The 19,312-nt window shown below is 38.5% G+C and overlaps 1 protein-coding gene across 4 annotated transcripts in view; it reads left to right on the top strand.

Annotated features, from left to right (window-relative positions):
• The window catches only part of HADHB (hydroxyacyl-CoA dehydrogenase trifunctional multienzyme complex subunit beta), a 34,510-nt gene extending 15,355 nt beyond the window's left edge, over nucleotides 1-19,155 (top strand). For 3 of the 4 annotated variants that reach the window (XM_080684292.1, XM_080684294.1, XM_080684293.1), the window contains exons 6-16: nucleotides 3,018-3,117; nucleotides 6,277-6,364; nucleotides 6,723-6,910; nucleotides 7,232-7,412; nucleotides 8,028-8,149; nucleotides 10,219-10,298; nucleotides 10,377-10,424; nucleotides 11,317-11,404; nucleotides 11,751-11,825; nucleotides 12,385-12,549; nucleotides 15,352-16,094. In XM_080684292.1, the coding sequence (XP_080540418.1) occupies nucleotides 3,018-3,117; nucleotides 6,277-6,364; nucleotides 6,723-6,910; nucleotides 7,232-7,412; nucleotides 8,028-8,149; nucleotides 10,219-10,298; nucleotides 10,377-10,424; nucleotides 11,317-11,404; nucleotides 11,751-11,825; nucleotides 12,385-12,549; nucleotides 15,352-15,387 (1,171 nt within the window). In that variant the 3' untranslated portion in view covers nucleotides 15,388-16,094. Of the gene's footprint in view, nucleotides 1-3,017; nucleotides 3,118-6,276; nucleotides 6,365-6,722; nucleotides 6,911-7,231; nucleotides 7,413-8,027; nucleotides 8,150-10,218; nucleotides 10,299-10,376; nucleotides 10,425-11,316; nucleotides 11,405-11,750; nucleotides 11,826-12,384; nucleotides 12,550-15,351 lie in introns of all 4 variants that reach the window. The other variant, XM_080684291.1, reaches the window with a different exon arrangement.
• The last annotated feature ends 157 nt before the right edge of the window (nucleotides 19,156-19,312 follow it).

The raw sequence follows: 19,312 nt of genomic DNA, 5'->3' as shown, positions 1-19,312 counted from the left end.
CTTTCTTTGCTACCTCAGGCTAAACATAGCAAAAATAAAAATGATCTTTTCCTCAAATGATCAAATGATCTTTTCCAGCTTATTTTCCTATTTCTATTATGGTCCCAGGCTGGAATTTGTAAGCTTTTCCTAAACTTTTTATTTTAAAAAATGTCAAATGCACAATAAAATTGAAAGAACTGTATTATTATATATTATTTAAATCCTGCATTTATATTGATATTTCAAATTTAAATTTAACATACCTGGATTTTACTTCTTTTTTATTTTATATTTGTCTCTTTTTCTCTGAAAACTTGGTTCCCAACATTACTTTGTTTACTTATCTGTTTTATTTTATTCCATATTATTTTTTATTCTCTTTGTATAACTTCTCATTGCCAGTTGAGCATCACATGTTGACTTTTTTTTTTAATAAACCTTTATTCAGATTATTACAATTGTTTCTCCTTTTTCCCCCCATAGCTCCCCTCCACCTGGTTCCCACCCCACCTTCTGCCCTTACCTCCCCCACACTGTCCTCATCCATGGGTGTATGATTTTTGTCCAGTCTCTTCCTGAACGCCCCCATACCCCTTTCCCCCTGAGAATTATCAGTCCACTCCCTTTCTATGCCCCTGATTCTATTATATTCACCAGATTATTCTGTTCCTCAGGTTTTTAATTCACTTGATTTTTAGGTTCACTTGTTGATAGATATGTATTTGTTGTTCATAATTTTTATCTTTACTTTTTTCTTCTTTTCTTTAAGAATACCTTTCAGCATTTCATATAATACTGGTTTGGTGGTGATGAACTCCTTTAGCTTTTTCTTATCTGTGAAGCTCTTTATTTGCCCTTCAATTCTGAATGATAGCTTTGCTGGGTAGAGTAATCTTGGTTGTAGGTTCTTGCTATTCATCACATTGAAAATTTCTTGCCACTCCCGTCTGGCCTGCATAGTTTCTGTTGAGAAATCAGCTGACAGTCATATGGGTGCTCCCTTGTAGGTAATTAACTGTTTTTCTCTTGCTGCTTTTAATATTCTCTCTTTGTCTTTTGCTCTTGGCATTTTAATTATGATGTATCTTGGTGTGGTCCTCTTTGGATTCCTTTTGTTTGGGGTTCTGTGCGCTTCCTGGACTTGTAAGTCTATTTCTTTCACCAGGTGGGGGAAGTTTTCGGTCATTATTTCTTCAAATAGGTTTTCAGTATCTTGCTCTCTCTCTTCTTCTGGCACCCCCATAATTCTGATGTTGGTATGCTTGAAGTTGTCCCAGAGTCTTCTTACACTATCTTCAACTTTTTGGATTTTTTTTTCTTTTTGCTTTTTCGGTTGAGTGTTTTTTGCTTCTTTGTATTTCAATTCTTTGACTTGATTCTTGTGTTCCTCTAGTCTGTTGTTGGGTCTCTGTATAATATTTTTTATTTCAGTCAGTGTATGTTTAATTTCTAGTTGGTCCTTTTTTATATCTTCGAGGATCTCGTTATATTTATCGGCCTTTTCTAGGATATTCTTGAAAAGCCTTATAACCATGGTTTTGAATTCTATATCCAGTCGTTTGTTTTCCTCCATTTCTTTCGTTTGTGATCTGTTTCTTTGACGCCGCATTTTCACTGCTTCCCTGAGTTGGTAGGGTAGATTTGTGTGCTAGGTTTCCTATATGGCCCAGTGGGTTGGCCTCCTCAGTTAACCTGAGGTGGACACTCTTGGTGCACCCCTTTGTGGACTGTGTGTACAGCCTTGTTGTAGTTAAGTCTTGATTGTTGTTGGTATCACTGGGAGGAATTGACCCCCAGGCCAGTTGGCTGTAAGGATCAGCTGTGTCTACGCTGGGAGAAGTTCGGTGCTGGAGACAGCCTTATAGGATTAGACTTGCCAAATTGCAATAACCTCTGTGCTCAGCTTGGATGGGGTGGAGTCTCAGGGTGGAGCAGACAGTCTTGGCTTCTAGTCAGCCTTGCCCTTGCGCGCGTGCGTGCCTGCAGACCTCTGCCTTCCCCGGCTCCCGAGTCTCCGCCCGAGAGTTTAGATTCCCCCCATAAGAGCGTGGGTCCCCAGGGGCTCGCCTGGAACTGGGGTTCAGTGCAGTCAGAACTGGGGCTCAGTGCAGTCAGGAGCTTCTGACTCCCTTCCACTAGGGAAAGCCTGTGGCAACCTCCGCAGCCTTTGTGCGCACTGGCATGCGCGTGCCTGCAGACCTCTGTCTTCCCCGGCTCCCGAGTCTCTGCCCGAGAGTCCAGATCCCCCCTCATAAGAGCGCGGGTCCCCAGGGGCTCGCCTGGAACTGGGGTTCAGTGCAGTCAGAATTGGGGTTCAGTGCAGTCAGGAGCTTTGGACTCCCTTCTGCTAGGGAAAGCCTGTGGCAACCTCCGCAGCCTTTGTACACACTGGCTCGTGCACCTCCAGAACCCTGCCTGCCGGGCCTCCCCCGGCTCTCCCCCAGGTCTCCGAGTCTCCGGGTGCCTTTCTCTCTACCTGACAGTCCAGACTCCCCCTGTATGAGCCTGGGTCCACGGGGTTCCGCCCGGTACTGGGGTTCAGTGCAGTCAGAACTGGGGTTCATTGCGGTCGGGGGCTTCCTTCCCCCTTCCGCCAGAGAAAGTCAGCCAGGCTCTCAGCCACCCTTCCTCTCTGCGTGCACAAAGACCCTTTGTCGTACCTCCAATTCTCTGTGAGCTTTTCTCTTTCCTTCTAGTTGTAGAATTTTCACTCAGCCAGCTTTCCTGTGGTTCTGGATGGTGTCCGTTCTGTCTTTTAGTTGTAGTTTTGAAATTGTTGTGCGAGGCAGCAGTTTAGGTGCTTACCTATGCCGCCATCTTGGTTTTTCACATGTTGACTTTTTAAATCGCTCTTTCATTCATTTCTTCTTTGATAAGGTGCCAGCCACGTGCTTGTCAAATTAAGGAAAAGATACAATTTCTGCCCTTTTAAATTCAAGGTTAATCTTTTGAAAAAAGTGCAATGTTTTAAATGATCTATCACACTACCTTGATGTGTTAATTATTTGTTTGCTTTGGACTGATTCTGCTCTCAGGAGTTTATTGCATCAGACCAATGTCCCAAAGGAAGTTGTTGATTATATTATCTTTGGCACAGTTATACAGGAAGTGAAAACAAGCAATGTGGCTAGAGAGGTGAGTAAAACAAACTTTATGTTGTTTAAAGAGATTGATACAAGAGTCAATTTGTATTTCAACTAATAAAATTTACTCTTTAAAAGCTATTAAAGTCCATTAAGTAAAGTTTTATTTGACTTATAATGTGATTTTATAACTTGAATAATGAATGTTACTTATATTTAAAAGAATCTATAATAATAATAGCATAATGTGCTAATTAGACCGGACAGCCGAATGACCTTCTGGATGAAGCTGGGGCTGAAGCGGGGGCTGCTGCTGCCGCAGCAGCAAAGGCTGAGGGCAGCCACCGCGGCTGCGAGGGCCGAGCCCCTTGCATGAATTTCATGCATCGGGCCTCTAGTTAGTGTATAAATCAAATGATGTACACTGTAGTCTACTGGTATATATTTATGCTACACAACAATCAAATCATTTGAGCTGGTTTGGGAATATATATTATGGCAGAGTGTGGCTGATGGGAGTTTTTAATAATGTTAGAGCATAGCTTCTAATTAACTTAAAGTTTTAACATTTTGCAAATAACTTATCTGATAACATGGTTTTTGTTAGAGCCTTGCTTACTCTTTTTTTTTTTTCCATTGACTAGATGATACGTAGGAGTGGTTACAAAAAAACTATTTCACAGGAGTTTGCTTTTGCCCTAGTTGGCATGACTCCATGTAGTGTTTATTGAGTAACCAAGATAATGGAATTTGTGTGACATGTCTAACAGGTCTTTGAGCTCCCAAATTTGACAGTGCTTACTTGGGTAACATTGGCTCCAAAGCACATTTCAGTGTGCTAACCATTTTCTTGATTTCTAGGCTCTGCCTGCTATGCTATTGTGTTCAGTATAGTTGTAAGGCCAATTACTTCATCACTGTCAGCCCAGAGATGGGAAAATGGGCAGGACTGCAGTGTTTGTTCTGCCTCACCTTTCCCCTGTCAGTAAAGCTGTAACTATGGAGGGCCTGGCGTTACTGCAGCCCACAAAAATCAACTGTTTGTTGTCAGGAAAGAAGTAAGAACAGGAAGAGGTTAAGAGGTGGTTGTTTTGTCCCCCTCCTCTGGTTTTTATGTTTTTCCCAGCCTTCACATTTTTAAATGTATTGAATATGGTAATTTCATTAGTACATCAAGCTATTCATAATACATTTCAACTTTTACATTCTGAAAAAACAAGCTGACTCCTATAAGAGCACTTAAAAAATAAATATTAAAACTGTTCCCATTTCTGAATATTCCTATTTTGTCCTAACTCTAAAGCCATAATGTTTTTCCCTGAAATTTTTCTGGAGATTTTATATCCATATGCAGGTCTCAGCTATTGATTAATGAGGTAGATTCCCTTTCGCTGCCCTATACTGACACCAGTTGCATTGCACTGCGGGTAACTTTTGCCGTGGATGCAGGGAAAGATTGAGATGAGGAGATATGTAACCTAACAGCCAACATAACTTCAAGCTAGAGAATTTCTTTAGGACCTGTTGTCTGTATTAACAAAATTAATATGAAATCCTAAAAAGCTTCTGTGCTGAGTTCACATGAGCCTGACTTTACTGAAGCTCTCTCCAACTTAACTAGGAGGCACCTTTCCCCTTTCTCCTTAGTGTACTATTCTAGAGCCTAAGTTTGCTGTCAGAGCTACTTAAACTTTAAATAGAAGAAGCATGTGGACAAGGCTCACCAGCAACCACTTCTATTTACAGCTCCTTCTGTCCGGAGAGGCAGCTGGGGCCAAGGGTATTACACATGCTAGAAAGGACCTCGTGAGCATTGGCTGTTGTGACCTGAGTGCCCTTTACACTTGCCCCACTAGGGCGTTCTCCCCTGCCCCCTGAAGAGTTGCCTCTCTTCATTTTGGATTGGTTTACATGGAGAGGTTGATGTGCAGTTGGCAGGGAGTAGTTTCCAGCAAAATAGGTTGGGTACTTAGTATCAGGCCTGTCTGGGAAGACCAGAATAAGATCATGTTGCATGTATAATACTGTAGCATATTTATATTTCGATAGATTATGGTAAATACTGTACAGATAGTGTAAATATAAAGGAAGGTAACATTGAACCTCTTTAATCTAGACTTTGAAAACATGTTTATTTTACCAAATTATAGGAGAGCTTGGATTCTGATGATCGTTAAATAGTTTCAGAAAAAGACCACTAAAAATGAATTTCCTGAATGGAAATGAGAATTTCATAGTAAATGGTAGTAGGAAGAGCAGGGGGAGTTGAGAGTGTTATTTTTATAATGAAACTTTAATTATAAAAATAAGTATTTTATTGTTGTACATATGCATTAATTCTTTACATAAACAGTGGAATCTGGCATTGATTGGTTTATTGGCAGCCTGATAGCCCCAATAAATAGTATGATAAAATAATATGAGTCCATTTCATGTTTAACTTTACTGTGCCATCATAACAGAGGCCATTTTTTCGAAATTCACAGAGGGTCTCAGTTTTTCTCAAGGTCCCTCAAACTGCTTTTCAAGGACCTATTGTGTCATCATCCTGGCCAGTTTTCTCTTTTCCAGTTATTAACTGGTCTACCCTTATTTGTCAGAGGCTCACTGTGGCTAAGGCAGTTTCTCAAAGTTCCTTTAATCGACTTGAACTCCTGCATATTTGGCAAGTTTTTCCATTTGACTTTGCATTGAAACTACAGAGTGCCTTCTGAAGTATCAGTCAGTGAGCGGGACTGGCTGACAGTGAGTGGAGACGAGTATAAAATGGGCATGGATGTAGTGAGAACCGTTTATGAGTGGTCAGTTCTTTAGAACTTATGTTCGTGTTTGAGGAGCCCACCCAATGATACATATGACATGATATATGTTTTTAACAGGTTTACTTTGTTTATTTGAAAATTTAAATACATTGAAATCAAATTATGTATTGATATCTTTAAGGGCTCTGAGCAAAGCATTGCTAAGAAATTGGGTGAGATGTAGGTTTGTACATCATACTAGAAATTAACTACCAAGAATTTTGCAGAGTGATTGTCAATTAATAGCTAGATGAAAAATGAGTAAAACATTTCTGTGATGGGCTTAATTTTATTTTAAATATTACTGTGTAGAATATTAAACTCAAACCCTTTCCCGGTTCACCACACAGAGAAGTAACACTCAAAATGTCACTTACCTATAACATGATGTCACTCACTGTTTTCTGAAGGCTGCCCTTGGAGCTGGCTTCTCTGACAAGACTCCTGCTCACACTGTCACCATGGCTTGCATCTCTGCCAATCAAGCCATGACCACAGGTATGTTTTTCTGAAAGAAGAGGGTACATGGTAATTCAAGTTTGTCTTTTATTTGATCCTTGGGCACATGCCTGAGTGTAGGCTTGATTTCCCGGTGGGGGGTGTGTGGGAGGCAGTCGATCAATGTTTCTCTCTCATCGGTATTTCTGTCTCTTCTCTCCCTCTCCCTTCCTTTCTAAAATCAATACAAATATTTTTTTAAAAAATCATCTTAATCCCCCTGAAAAGATAAAAACCTCAATTACAGATGTTGTACAATGCTGTTGACTGTCACAACTTTTAAATCAGGAAGCTTAAATTATCATGGCCTGTGACTTTCTGCAAAATATGTTCATGTACATTGACCTGTGCCCTGTAGGTGTTGGTTTGATTGCTTCTGGCCAGTCTGATGTGATTGTGGCAGGTGGTGTAGAGTTAATGTCCGACGTCCCTATTCGTCATTCAAGGAAAATGAGGAAAATGATGCTTGATCTCAACAAAGCCAAGACTCTGGGTCAACGACTATCTTTAATCTCTAAATTCAGATTGAATTTCCTAACACCTGAGGTAAGACTTGCGAACTTTTACATAAAGACTTGTGTTTCCAAAGCATCCCACTGCAGAGATTTAGAATTAGGTATGACAGCCTGGGTTCAGTTATGCTCTAATAGTTACAGGGCATGGTTAATTGTTTGGTTAAGGTGGGGAAAGAAGATAGTGGTTGGAAAATTTGAATTTGAATTTGTAAGCCCTCTTTAGAGATCTCTGAAACCATAGAGCTTCTTTTGTCTTGGTCTTGACTGAAAGATTTTAACGTTCCCAAATAACCATCCGTGTGGAATAACACCTGTTAACAGTGTACCTGATTCTGTGTGTCTCCTTTCCCAGCTCCCTGCGGTGGCCGAGTTCTCCACCAGTGAGACCATGGGCCACTCTGCAGACCGGCTGGCTGCTTCCTTTGCTGTTTCTCGGCTGGAGCAGGATGAGTATGCACTGCGCTCGCATAGGCTGGCCAAGAAGGCACAGGATGAAGGACTCCTTTCTGATGTTGTACCCTTCAAAGTACCAGGTAAAACAGTTTGCTCTACTTTGTAAAGGGACTGCTTCATTATACTTGTCAGGGTGGTGTGAACGGCTCCTAAAACTCCATGTAAAGGGGACTGCTTCGAGATACTTGTTAGGGTGGTCTGAATTGCTTTAAAACTCCAAAAACCCCAAGTGACTTTTCAGTATTTTGGTTCTGTGTCCAAAATACTCACCCTTCTATGCATAAGCAGGGACTCAAGTTTTAATTTATGTTTCAGAGTAGGTAAACATTTTAAAGAGAAGTTTTTATAAGAGTTTCTTCGACATCTTCCTGATACATTTTAGTTCTTATGTACATATCTATTTTTTAAATTCTTTGTTCATATGATTTCTGTACACAATAGCCAAATGTGAATGAATATCTTAAGAAAATAGAGTGTCTCTTTTTGTTAAATTATTTAGATTTTTTTCCCCAGATATCTGAAGAATTTAGTTTAAAATTTGATATCTTGATAACTATACTAATAAAAGGCTTTCTTTTTAGTGAATTGGTATGGTTTGCATTTCATTTGTTCTTGTAATTTTTTAAAGCATTTTCCTCTAGAGAAGATATTAATGCTTGTAGTTTCTTAGAGTTAAAAAGTTTATGTTTTTATAGGAAAAGATACAGTTACCAAAGATAATGGCATCCGACCTTCCTCCCTGGAGCAGATGGCCAAACTAAAACCTGCATTCGTCAAGCCCTATGGCACAGTGACAGCTGCAAACTCCTCTTTCCTGGTAAATGAGTGCTCTATGTGTTTTATGTGTTTGCCAGTGACTTTTATGTTTGTGTATCTCTCTCTCTCTCTCTCTTTTTTTTTTTTTTTGGAGAGAGAGAAATCATCTCCAAACAATCGATTCATTGTTCCACCCATTTATGCATTCATCGGTTGAGTCCTATATGTGTCCTGACCGGGGATCGAACGTGGCACATTGGGATGATAATCCAACCAAGAGTTAGCCAGCCAGGACTTATATTTGTGTATTCTCAATAGAAAAGCCGAAAGTAGGCCTTATCTGCTTGTATTAGTAATAGAGGCTTAAAAGAAATTCATTAAAAAGATTGTATTAAAATGGAATCAGAATTTTTTAGGCCTTAGAAGTCATCTGATCCAGCCACCATTCTGATACAAAAAGCTGTTCTCTTCAAACACTTAACCAGAAAGTGTTGATTGCCTATGCTAGGCACTGGAGATAAAAGAATAGGTGATTGTAAAAATTAAGTTATGAAATTTTTATTAAAACGTTTCTTACATACCGTTATATTGACTGGGCTGCAAAAATATTTGTTGTGGGCCACGTGTGACCTACAAGCTGTGAGTTTGACATGCTTAGTCTAGGGAAAGGGTACCGAGGGTAGTTCCAACAGGATGGTGCACCACCCTGTTAAGCCTGAGTGGTGAAGGGCTGGTGAGGTGGTCATTTCCAAAACCAAATTGGATATGACAGGGCCATGTGGCATGGGCTACACTCTTGCCAGATCTGATTCCCCTTGATTACTTCTGGAGTGTGCTGGTCTCTTTATTGAAAATCAGAAAAACAAATCATCAGAGATAATACATCATAGATGGTTTCTGGAAATGTGTTAATGTAATACATTTATTGTAATTTTGCCCAGTGGTGCATTGAACATATTGTTAATGTAATGTCCAAAAACTATATATGTATAGTAAACTATATTTCCAGACTCTGTGGCTACCCTATTGATATTGCCTACATAGTCTCTTCAGAGTTATAACAATACTACAGACCTGGTGCACGCATTCCTGCAGTGGTGGGGTCCCTTGGCCTGGCCTGCACCCTCTCATAATCCAGGACCCCTCGGGGGAAGTCCGAGAGCCAGTTTCGGCCCGATCCCCATAGGCCAGGCTGAGGGACCCCACTGGTGCATGAATGTGTGCACCGGGCCTCTAGTATGCATATAAGATCTTTGGTTAATCTCTTCCCACCCTTCCCACTCTCCCCTTTTCTCTGAGATTCGTCAGTCTGTTCCATGTTTCCATGCCTGTGCATTGAGCATCTGCCCCCTGCTGGTCCATGCATGTCATAGCTACCGGTCGAACGATTGCTTAGACTTTTATATATATAGGTGGTAGAATGTGGTAGAAATTGTTTTTATTTTGCCAACTCTACAGAGTAGTTTCTTTTTCTCTGGAATTTTGGTGTTTTTGTTTTTTAGCTCTTTTGAAGTCAAGCTCTTTTGAAGTCATGGTAAAGGGCTTTTTTCAGTGGTTACTCTTTGTTCCCCAACTTCTCAGTTAACAGTTGGGAAAAAGCATATGGGGCGTGTTCATTGAGAGAAGACCATGGTTCTGATGTTCTTAGCCTGCCTGTTTTTGTTCTCCTATTGGTTTGCTTGTTTTGGAAACTATTAGTAGAAGAATATCACCTAGAAGCTACAGGCAGGAAGCAGCTTAGAAACAGTCCAAAAAATGTAAAAATAAATAAGTAAATCAGAGATTGTTTTAATGCATAAAATTTCTCATATTCTGTGCCAAAAGCAAAATTTTTGGTTTAAGTTTATTATGAATACATTTTTCTAAATATGTATATATTTATACCTATTTTCTTTGCCTATTTTGGTAATTATGGTACTTTTTGAACATCTTCCAAAAATGGGTCAAACACTGTAATGTGGGTGTTTGAATTGTGATTTAATGATGGATAAAATGAAAAGGTTTTGTTATATAGAATCACCATATAACTATAATTAGTTGGTAGATTCAGAAAAGGACATAGAAGAAGCTATACAAAGACCTCCAGACAGGCTGAAGAATTTAACATTATTGTTCTCATTAACATTTTAGACCGATGGTGCATCTGCAATGCTGATTATGGCAGAGGAAAAAGCGCTGGCCATGGGTTATAAGCCAAAGGCGTATTTGAGGTAAAGTAAATGTTTAAATAAATTACCTCTGGTTTCTTCATGTTATTACTGGAGCTAACCTCTCTGTTTTTTACCTAGGGATTTTGTGTACGTGTCTCAAGATCCAAAAGATCAACTTTTACTTGGGTAGGTGGCAGTGTATAAATCTTTGGACTATAATCAAAAGTATTTGATTACCCATATTTATTACACAGATTTTAAACTATGTTAAGTGCTGAGTTCATAATTGGTTTGTGTGTTGGATTTTTTTTTATTGTCTAAAGTTTTACATATGTCTTCTTTTTCCCCAATTGACACCCCTCCCCAGCCATTCCCACCCCAGGCAAGCCCCCACCGCCCCAGTGTCTGTGTCCATTGGTTATGCTAATATGCATGCATACAAGTCCTTTGCTTGCTCTCTAACCCCCCCTCCGCTACTGTGTGTTGGATTTTAAAAAACAATAATAATCCTCTATATTGGTATGTCATTTTATACTTGATCTTAACAAGAAGCCAAGAAGCAATGTTGGTATATCACTTTATAGTTTTGAATTCTTTTCCACTTGTTCCTATAATTTCTTCTTATAGTTATAAGTATTTTTTTCATATTGCTACATACTGTGCTGTACAATCTTCAAAAGAGCCTTTTATGAAAAGCCTCCTCATTTTAGAATACCCCCTCCCTCACAAGACTCTACCTAATTGGCCTCCATTATGTTCTTCAAACTAGCCATGCCCTTTCCTGTGCTTTGCCTTTTGAACTCTGTTCTAGCTCTTCACATTATTAGTTCAGTTCATCTTTCTCTTTCATTGTTTGCTTATTATCCATCTCCCTGACTGGAATATAAACTGCATGGGGTAGAGGCATGTCTAGTCAGTGCACTGTTACAGCTCCAGCACCTAATTAATATTTGTACAGTAGAATTCATGGACCAGTGGAGACATTCTCATACCTATGTAAAATTCAGTTTGGGGACTATGAAGGAGCTCTTAGGTTGAAAGTTAAAGTTTTAACATACTGCTTATTTTTTCTTTTCAGACCAACATATGCTACTCCAAAAGTTCTAGAAAAGGCAGGATTAACACTGAAGGATATTGATGCTTTTGAATTTCATGAAGCTTTCTCAGTAAGTCATTTAAAGAACTGTAATAATAAAATGGTCCTTGTGGGAGATAGCATGGTGTGGTTTACAGTATGAATAAAATGAAGTGGAGCTTTATCTCTGCAGTACCAACTTACACTGCTGGCAGAGGTGCAAGGGGAGAGAATCCAGGGCCACATGTACAGAAAGACCTACCTTTTGAGGCTATCCCTTAAAGGACCTTCAAAAGTACCAAATTTTTTCTTTAGAAAATTTTCAGTGAAAACTGATTTAAAAATTTGCTCAGCTTTAAAGTTAGATAACTCATGCGTAAAAGAAAGCCTCGAGAGACATTAATAACAAGGTCCTATTGAATTCTTTTCCCTTCTAGGGTCAGATTTTGGCTAATTTTAAAGCCATGGATTCTGATTGGTTTGCACAAAACTACATGGGTAGAAAAACCAAGGTAAGTCTGATTAAAAATATGCTTGAAGGGGACATATGTAATACTTTCAACAATAAATATTTTAAAAATAAAAATATGCTTAAAAAGTAAATAAAAATATGTTTGAATTTCCAAAGCACTTTAATATTCGGAGCTTATTTACCTGACAGTAAGAGTATGAAGTGGAAAGCTTCTCCTATGAAGAATTTAGTGGTTCATTAAATAATGTTTCTTAGCTGCAAAATATTCCTGGAAATTCTTTAGGAAAAATAAAAAGCAAAATTTTAGGTTGTTTTTCATTCTTCCCATTCTGATGTTAGATGAAAAAGAAATGAAATACATAAATTTGGGAGTACTGAGATGAAATCTATGAAGACATCCCATAAAAAAATAATAAAAAGAAATGTACTCTTGGCTTTCAGAATTGACCTAGAATTTTTCTTTTGCAGTAAAATAATTTGTGATGCATCTTGTTAGTTATTTCTCTCTAGTTCTGTTGCTTTTTACTTAGGGCTTGGCCTAATGCTTATCTTAAGTAAACTCATTTTTATTATATTTGTGTCTGTTTTTATATGACCAGGTTGGAACGCCTCCCTTGGAGAAGTTTAATAACTGGGGTGGATCACTGTCCCTGGGACACCCATTTGGAGCCACTGGCTGTCGGTTGGTCATGGCAGCTGCCAACAGATTACGGAAGGAAGGAGGCCAGTTTGGTTTGGTGGCTGCATGTGCAGCTGGAGGACAGGTATATCACAGCAGCCTGACAGGAGCTCTAGAAAGTCCTTTTCTTGAAAACCAAACAAGCTCATCTAAGACTGTTTGACTGAGTTTATTTAGAAACATTCTTAGAACAGTATTTCTGCTGACAGGCCACCAGAAAAAAAGCAGGCTGTTTTTGCAGGGAGGGGATACAGCTTTAATTCTGACAGTACCTTGGAAAGAAGATGCTAATTAAACAGGAGCTATTTTTTCCCCTAAAGTAATGTCTACATTTTTTTGTGTATAAAAGTAGTATGTGCTCATTATGATAATTATGGAAAATATAGAAAATATATAGAAAAAATTAGATCACCTATCATTCCCTCATCAGACATTCATTATTCACACTTTGATATGTTTTCTTCTTTAATAATAAAATTTTATTTATCTAGTCACTTCTCTATATGAGAAATTAAAATTTCTCCAAAGGCAAACTATCTTGAGAACTGAACAATACCTTAATTGGAGAATTAATTTACTTCTTATTTAGCTGGGGGAAATGATATTATTCTACAGATTTTTTTCTACCTGCTTTACTTTTGTAGTACAGAGGCAACTTCCTATCTGCTATACCATTTCACTCTGGGAATAAAACCCAAAAGGAAGGCTGCCTATAATCTTTTTATTTAAAACATGATCAAAACAGATTTGCTTTTCCTTCAGATTATAGAAACTTACTGTTGCTGATCAAGATGAAGAAATAAGATATGTAAAAGTATAAACTTTTTACATTTACAAGCCTTTATTTATGGCTTTTCCTCCGAGACTTTGAAGAATCGAGGGGTCAGTTATTTATAGGTTGGAACATTTTAGACTTCATGATCAAAAGCGTTTTGTAATCTGTGTAACTTTTTTACAGAAAGCCATAGTCAGTTAGGACCGAGCCCTCCCTCTTATCTTTCCGTGCCAGGCTTAAACGAAGAAGATAGCTAGAGCACAGCACTGTGTGTAGTGCATAGTCAAGTAGGTTAATGTCCTTTGGTTTTCAGTATTTGTCCCCAAACCTTTTATCTCACACATAGAGTATGAATAACACAATACTAGATGCTTTTGTGGGTGAACAAACCCTCTAGAAGTTTACAGTATAATAAGGAGAAAGATGACTTAGAAACTCGACTAAATTCGGCGTTGTTTCATCCAGAGCAAATGAGTGAGATAAGCATGATTCAATCAGAGAAGAAATCCGTCATTGTGAATCTAGAGCAGGGTTTCGGCTTCAGCAGTACGTAGAAACATTTTGGGCCAGATAATTCTTTGTTGTGGGAAGTATGCTATGTGTTGTAGGATGTTGAGCATGGTCTCTACCCACTAGATACCAGTAGCAACACCCCCCGCCCCATATAGGTACACACAGTTGGGACAGCCAGAAACATCTCCAGACATTGCTAAATGTCCTCTGGGGAGGGTAAGGAGCAAAACGCCTCCAGTCAAGAACCACTGATTTAGAGCAATCTGAAAGATGGGGAACATGAAACCAATGCATTTTAAATAAAGCTGGAGAAGGAAATTTCTGCCTTATCATGAGCCCAACAAGGGTAATCCCAACAGGTCAAATCTCTCTATCCCTGTTCCTTTTTGTTTCCTTGTCCCTGTATCAAGGTACTTGGTTTGGTTTGAATTATAGTGTGTAATAAATTGAGGACAGGCACCATGTAGGAAAGCTTTGTACCCACATAGTGTGCAGCTTAGAAACAATAGTTTGTTAATAAATATTGATGGGGATTGAACCAGGTAGCCCACCAGTAGTTAGGCTATTAAATGGTTTGATCCCAGTCTGAAAAATAGACTGGCTGTGATTATCAGATCGGATTTAGACTCATGAAATTATAAGTTTCTATGCATGGTTTTAACTAGGGAGGTAACTAGTGCACAGCACCATGCATAGTGCTGGAGAAGGAATTTTCTACCTTCTTACCTTTGTGGGCTCTTCACCTGAGTGGGTTAGGGAAGAAGAGTCTTTGGCTTTGGGTCCATCTAGAACTGGTTTCAAATCCTGGCCCTGTTATTTAATAGTGTAGATTTATTTATTTTTTAAAAAATATACTTTTATTTATTTCAGAGAGGAAGGGAGAGGAAGAGAGAGATAGAAACATCAATGATGAGAGAGAACCATTGACTGGCTGCCTCCTGCACACACCCGCACTGGGGATTGAGCCCGCAACCTGGGCATATGCCATGACCGGGAATCAAACCCTGACCTCCTGGTTCATAGGTTGACACTCAACCACTGGACCATGCCAGCCGGACAGTATTGTAGACTAGTTGAGCAACTTAACCTCTCAAAGCCTCAGTTTTCTAATCTAGAAATGTACTGTTGTTGGCATTCATCCTATATAATGAAGGGCTAATATGCAAATTATCCCCTCGGGAGTTGGACCGACCAGGAGTTCGACTGCCCACTATAATGTGCGCTGACCACCAGGGGCAGTGTGGAATGAAGGAAGGCCCTGGCCAACAGCCAGCAGCTGAGGGAAGGAAGGCCCTGATTGGCCCTGATCGCCGGCCAGACAGAGAGACCCTACCCATGCATGAATTTCGTGCACCAGGCCTCTAGTTGCATTATGTTTATTTTTATACAGCTAAAAAAGACCCCTGTGGCTTCTCGTTTTAATGGCAATCACTTATGGAGTATCTACTAGGAATTAGACTATACTAGACACCCAGCATTTGAATGGCAGAGCCAACCTCAAACTCGCAACGCCTGTACTTTTCCCGTTGTTCTCTGCTGCCTCTGTACTGGCTGGATGTATTGTTCATTTCTCTAACTGAACTTATTCTTCCTTCACAGGGCCATGCTATGATAGTGGAAGCTTATCCAAAATAATAGATCAAGAAGCAGCGACCTGGAGTTTTTGTGCAACACTCAACAAGAGGCAATGCCATTTCAATGCATTACTAAATGACACCTATAGTTCCTAGCTCCTCTTAGGAAAACAAAATTTGTGGCCTTCTGTTAAGTGCTTTGCAATTAAGCCTTGCCAGTGCTCTGAGCTTTCCAATAATATGGCTTATACTCCTTCAGGGATTTCTTAATCACCAGACTCTCACATGGAATGTATTTAAGCATTTGTTTTTGGGCCGTATTTTCATTAAAGACTAAACAAGTGGTAATTTGGAAAAGAGTTTAGTTGAGATCTGGAATCATTTTTGTAACATTTGCAAATTATACTCATTCCTATTCCTAAAGCTAAGTGTTTTCTATAAATTACCAATGTGCCTGTATTGACTTAATTATGGAAAGATAATTCAGAATATAAACATGACTGAAAACTTACAGTAAATGTTTGGGTACTTTAAATACTATGTTGGTTAACCTTAATAAAGTGGAGAGGTATTGGAGAACTGTTTGCCTTATTTTTTATTGAGAAAGAAGTTGGTTTTCTTGGCTTAAGGGCAGATTTTTGCCTTTGATTCCTCATTTGTAACTTGTAACTATTTTAGTCAACCAGGAGGCTGTTAGGAACATAAAGAGGACTCTACTTTAATACCCCTCCCCCCCATTGCTGAATTGAAGTAAATTTATTTCACTATTAGGAGATGCTTCTGTTTGCCACAATTTAAATGAAGTGTAAAGAAATTTTGTATACTAGTGCTTTGAAGGAGCAAAAGTCTAAATTGCAATCTTTATGTGAATGTTGCTAAGGTCTATGAAAGTCACTGGCAATCAGAATCATCCTCTAGTGCAGGGACGGATTGGGCAAGGGAGTAAGTGCTAACCTCTTAAAAGAGCATTTGAGAGTTCCAGCATCATTCCCTCCATGATTTCATTGGTAATTTCAACATAATGTGAAATTTTATTACTGAAAACCTTTATATTTACATACATATTACAAAAATCAACTACAAATAACTATAAAAATGTATTAAAATTTAGAAGAAAGTAACATTATGACCTTAGATTGGGATTTTTTTTTCTGTTTAAAACAATTCGACCTCTTTTATTTTTTAAATTTATCTTAATTGTTAAAAGTATTAGTGATATTTTCCCTGTTGATCCCCTCGGCCCTCCCCTCCCACCCCTGGAGGATTTCTTAAGACATTTAAGTGCTATCATAAAAGAGCTATAAATGTCAAAATGAAAACTTTTGTATTTTATATGATAGAATAGACAAGCCAGAAGTGGGGCAAAGATAATGATGTATCTTATGAAGGATGTATCTTATGAAAGATACATCTCTATCATATATACATATCATATATGATAGAGATGTAGCTTACAAAGGATACAGGATAGAGAATTTATTTTATGGAACGCTTCATGCATGTGTGTCATCCTTGCTCAGGGGCCGTGCTAATCTCTATTGCTCCAATTTTAGTATGTGTGCTGCTGAAGCAAGCACTAGAAAGAATTCTTATAATCAATAAGGAGAAAGATAACTCGTAAAAAATGGCAAAAGATATTAACAGGTATTTTTTAGAAAATGTACAAATGGAGAATAAACATGAAAAGATGCTCATTGGTAATTTAGAAAAACCAAATTAAGATCATAATAAGATATCATTTTATGCCTACCAGACCGGCAAAAATGAGTAAGACCAAGAATACCAATGTTAGTGAGGATGTGGAACAATAGGAACTTTTATACACTGCTGGTGAGAATGCAACTCGATACAACACTTGGGAAAACAGTGTGGCACTGACTTGTATATTTGAATATAACACGGCCTATAACCCAGCATTTCTACTCTTAGGTATATTTCCTACAGAACTTTGCACATGACTAGTAGCAGGAGATCGCAGCATTGCTCTTTAATAGCAAAATATTGTAAATAATGTTCATGGACAGGGAAGTTTCAAAAACAAGCAAAACTAAGTACATTTCTAGGATTAATTCGTAAAGAATTCCAAATAATATATGTAGACACCATGCTCAAGTAGGGAGCATGATCCTCCCCACTTGAATGTGGGCTGGACTCAGTCACTCAATTCCAGTGACTAGAGTGTGAAGAGGAAAACAAGTTACCCCACAGTGGAGAAACATGGCAAGCACCAGATTAACCAAGTGCCCGGGTCAACATTATCAGCGCCATCATGTGGCTATCACATACCTCCTGATATGATGCAATCAAGGGGCCGCTTCACCTCAGTGGTATTCTCTCCAAATACCTCTAACCCAGTTGAATCATGAGAAAACATCTTGACCTTACTCAGAACGACCCAAGGTCATGAAAAGTAAGAAGGCTGAGAACCGGTCACACACCAGAGGGGGCTAAGGAGACATGACAACTAAATGTAACGTGTCTTGGGCTGTATTCTGAACTAGAAAAAGGACATTAATGGAAAAGCTGATGAAATCTGAATAAATCTGGAGTTAGTTAATAGTTGTGTTTTTTTTTAAAAGCCTCACATGTACGGTCAAATTATTTTTTGACAAGACTGTCAAAACTAACAAGAACAGTTGTCAGGAAGTCATGTTGGGAAAATTGTATAGCCACCTGCAAAAGAATGAAGTTGGACTCCTACCTTTCACCATATCCAAAAATTAGCTCAAAATGGATCAAAGACCTAAATGTAAGAGTTAAACTTATAAAACTCTTAAAAGAAAATGTGAAAAGCTACATGACATCAGAATTGTTGGATATGACACCAAAAACACAGGAAAGAAAGGAAGAAAATAGATAAAAATTGCATCAAAGGATGGAGTGAAAAGGCAACCTTTGGAATAGGAGAAAATATTTGCAAATCATATATTCAATAAGGGGTTAATATCCAGAATATATAAAGAAAACCTACAATTTAATAACCTGAAAAACAACTCTTAAAATGGGCAAGGAATTTGAACAGACATTTCTTCTAAGAAGATAACTTTCTAGAAATGGAATTGCTGCTAAATCTCACTTATAGTTACTTCTGGAGCCTTCTTTTCAGTCTTTTTTTTTTTTTTTTAAATGAGGGAGCCAAGTGAACAAAGGCTTCATGTCATTTCATTTATGGATTCTAAAGTGTTTTTACACTTTATAGCAAAGCATATATTGAGTATGTGCAATCGTTTGAGAAGGAAAATGAAAATACATTTCTACAAAGCATACTCAGAAAAGGAGTCTGCTGCTTTTAAATTGTAATATTTGAATTATTTAAAAAAAAATCAAGACTGTAAACACTAATGAAGTGATAGTGACATTGAGACATGTTACCCAGGAAACCAGCAAGGCAGAGTGTTCACTGTTTAGTGGCTGCCTGCCTCCCTGGGGGCTGAAACTAGACGGAGGCATAGAAACACCGTAACTGTCCTAGTGAATTGTTATCTTCTATTGGAAGAATAATCAAATCTACTTAGGCCAGTTTATACACAATTAAAACATTCACACACGCAAAAAAAAAATTCACACAAATAATGTTTGTTAAAAAATGTGTTCAACTGCCCAACTGGTTTGGCTCAGTGGATAGCGCGTCGGCCTGCGGACTCAAGGGTCCCAGGTTCGATTCCGGTCAAGGGCATGTACCTTGGTTGAGGGCACATACTGGGTGGGGAGTTTGCAGGAGGCAGCTGATGGATGTTTCCCTCTCATCGATGTTTCTAACTCTCTATCCCTCTCCCTTCCTCTGTAAAAAAAAAATCAATAAAATGTATTTTAAAAATAAAATGTGTTCAACAGCATGTGGTATTCATTTTTATTTCAACAGAAAATGTCCCTATTCCATTTTATAAAAATATTCATGAAGTTTATAATTTACACATTCATTTATCAACATTTTTCCATTTACCTAGTTTAACATTTTTTCTGAATCCTGTCATTACCGCATGTGA

Source organism: Plecotus auritus (genome assembly GCF_963455305.1).
Source record: "Plecotus auritus genome assembly, chromosome: 8".
Taxonomy (NCBI): domain Eukaryota; kingdom Metazoa; phylum Chordata; class Mammalia; order Chiroptera; family Vespertilionidae; genus Plecotus; species Plecotus auritus.
Note: the sequence above shows the minus strand (reverse complement) of the source record. Positions and strands in the feature narration are given on the sequence as shown.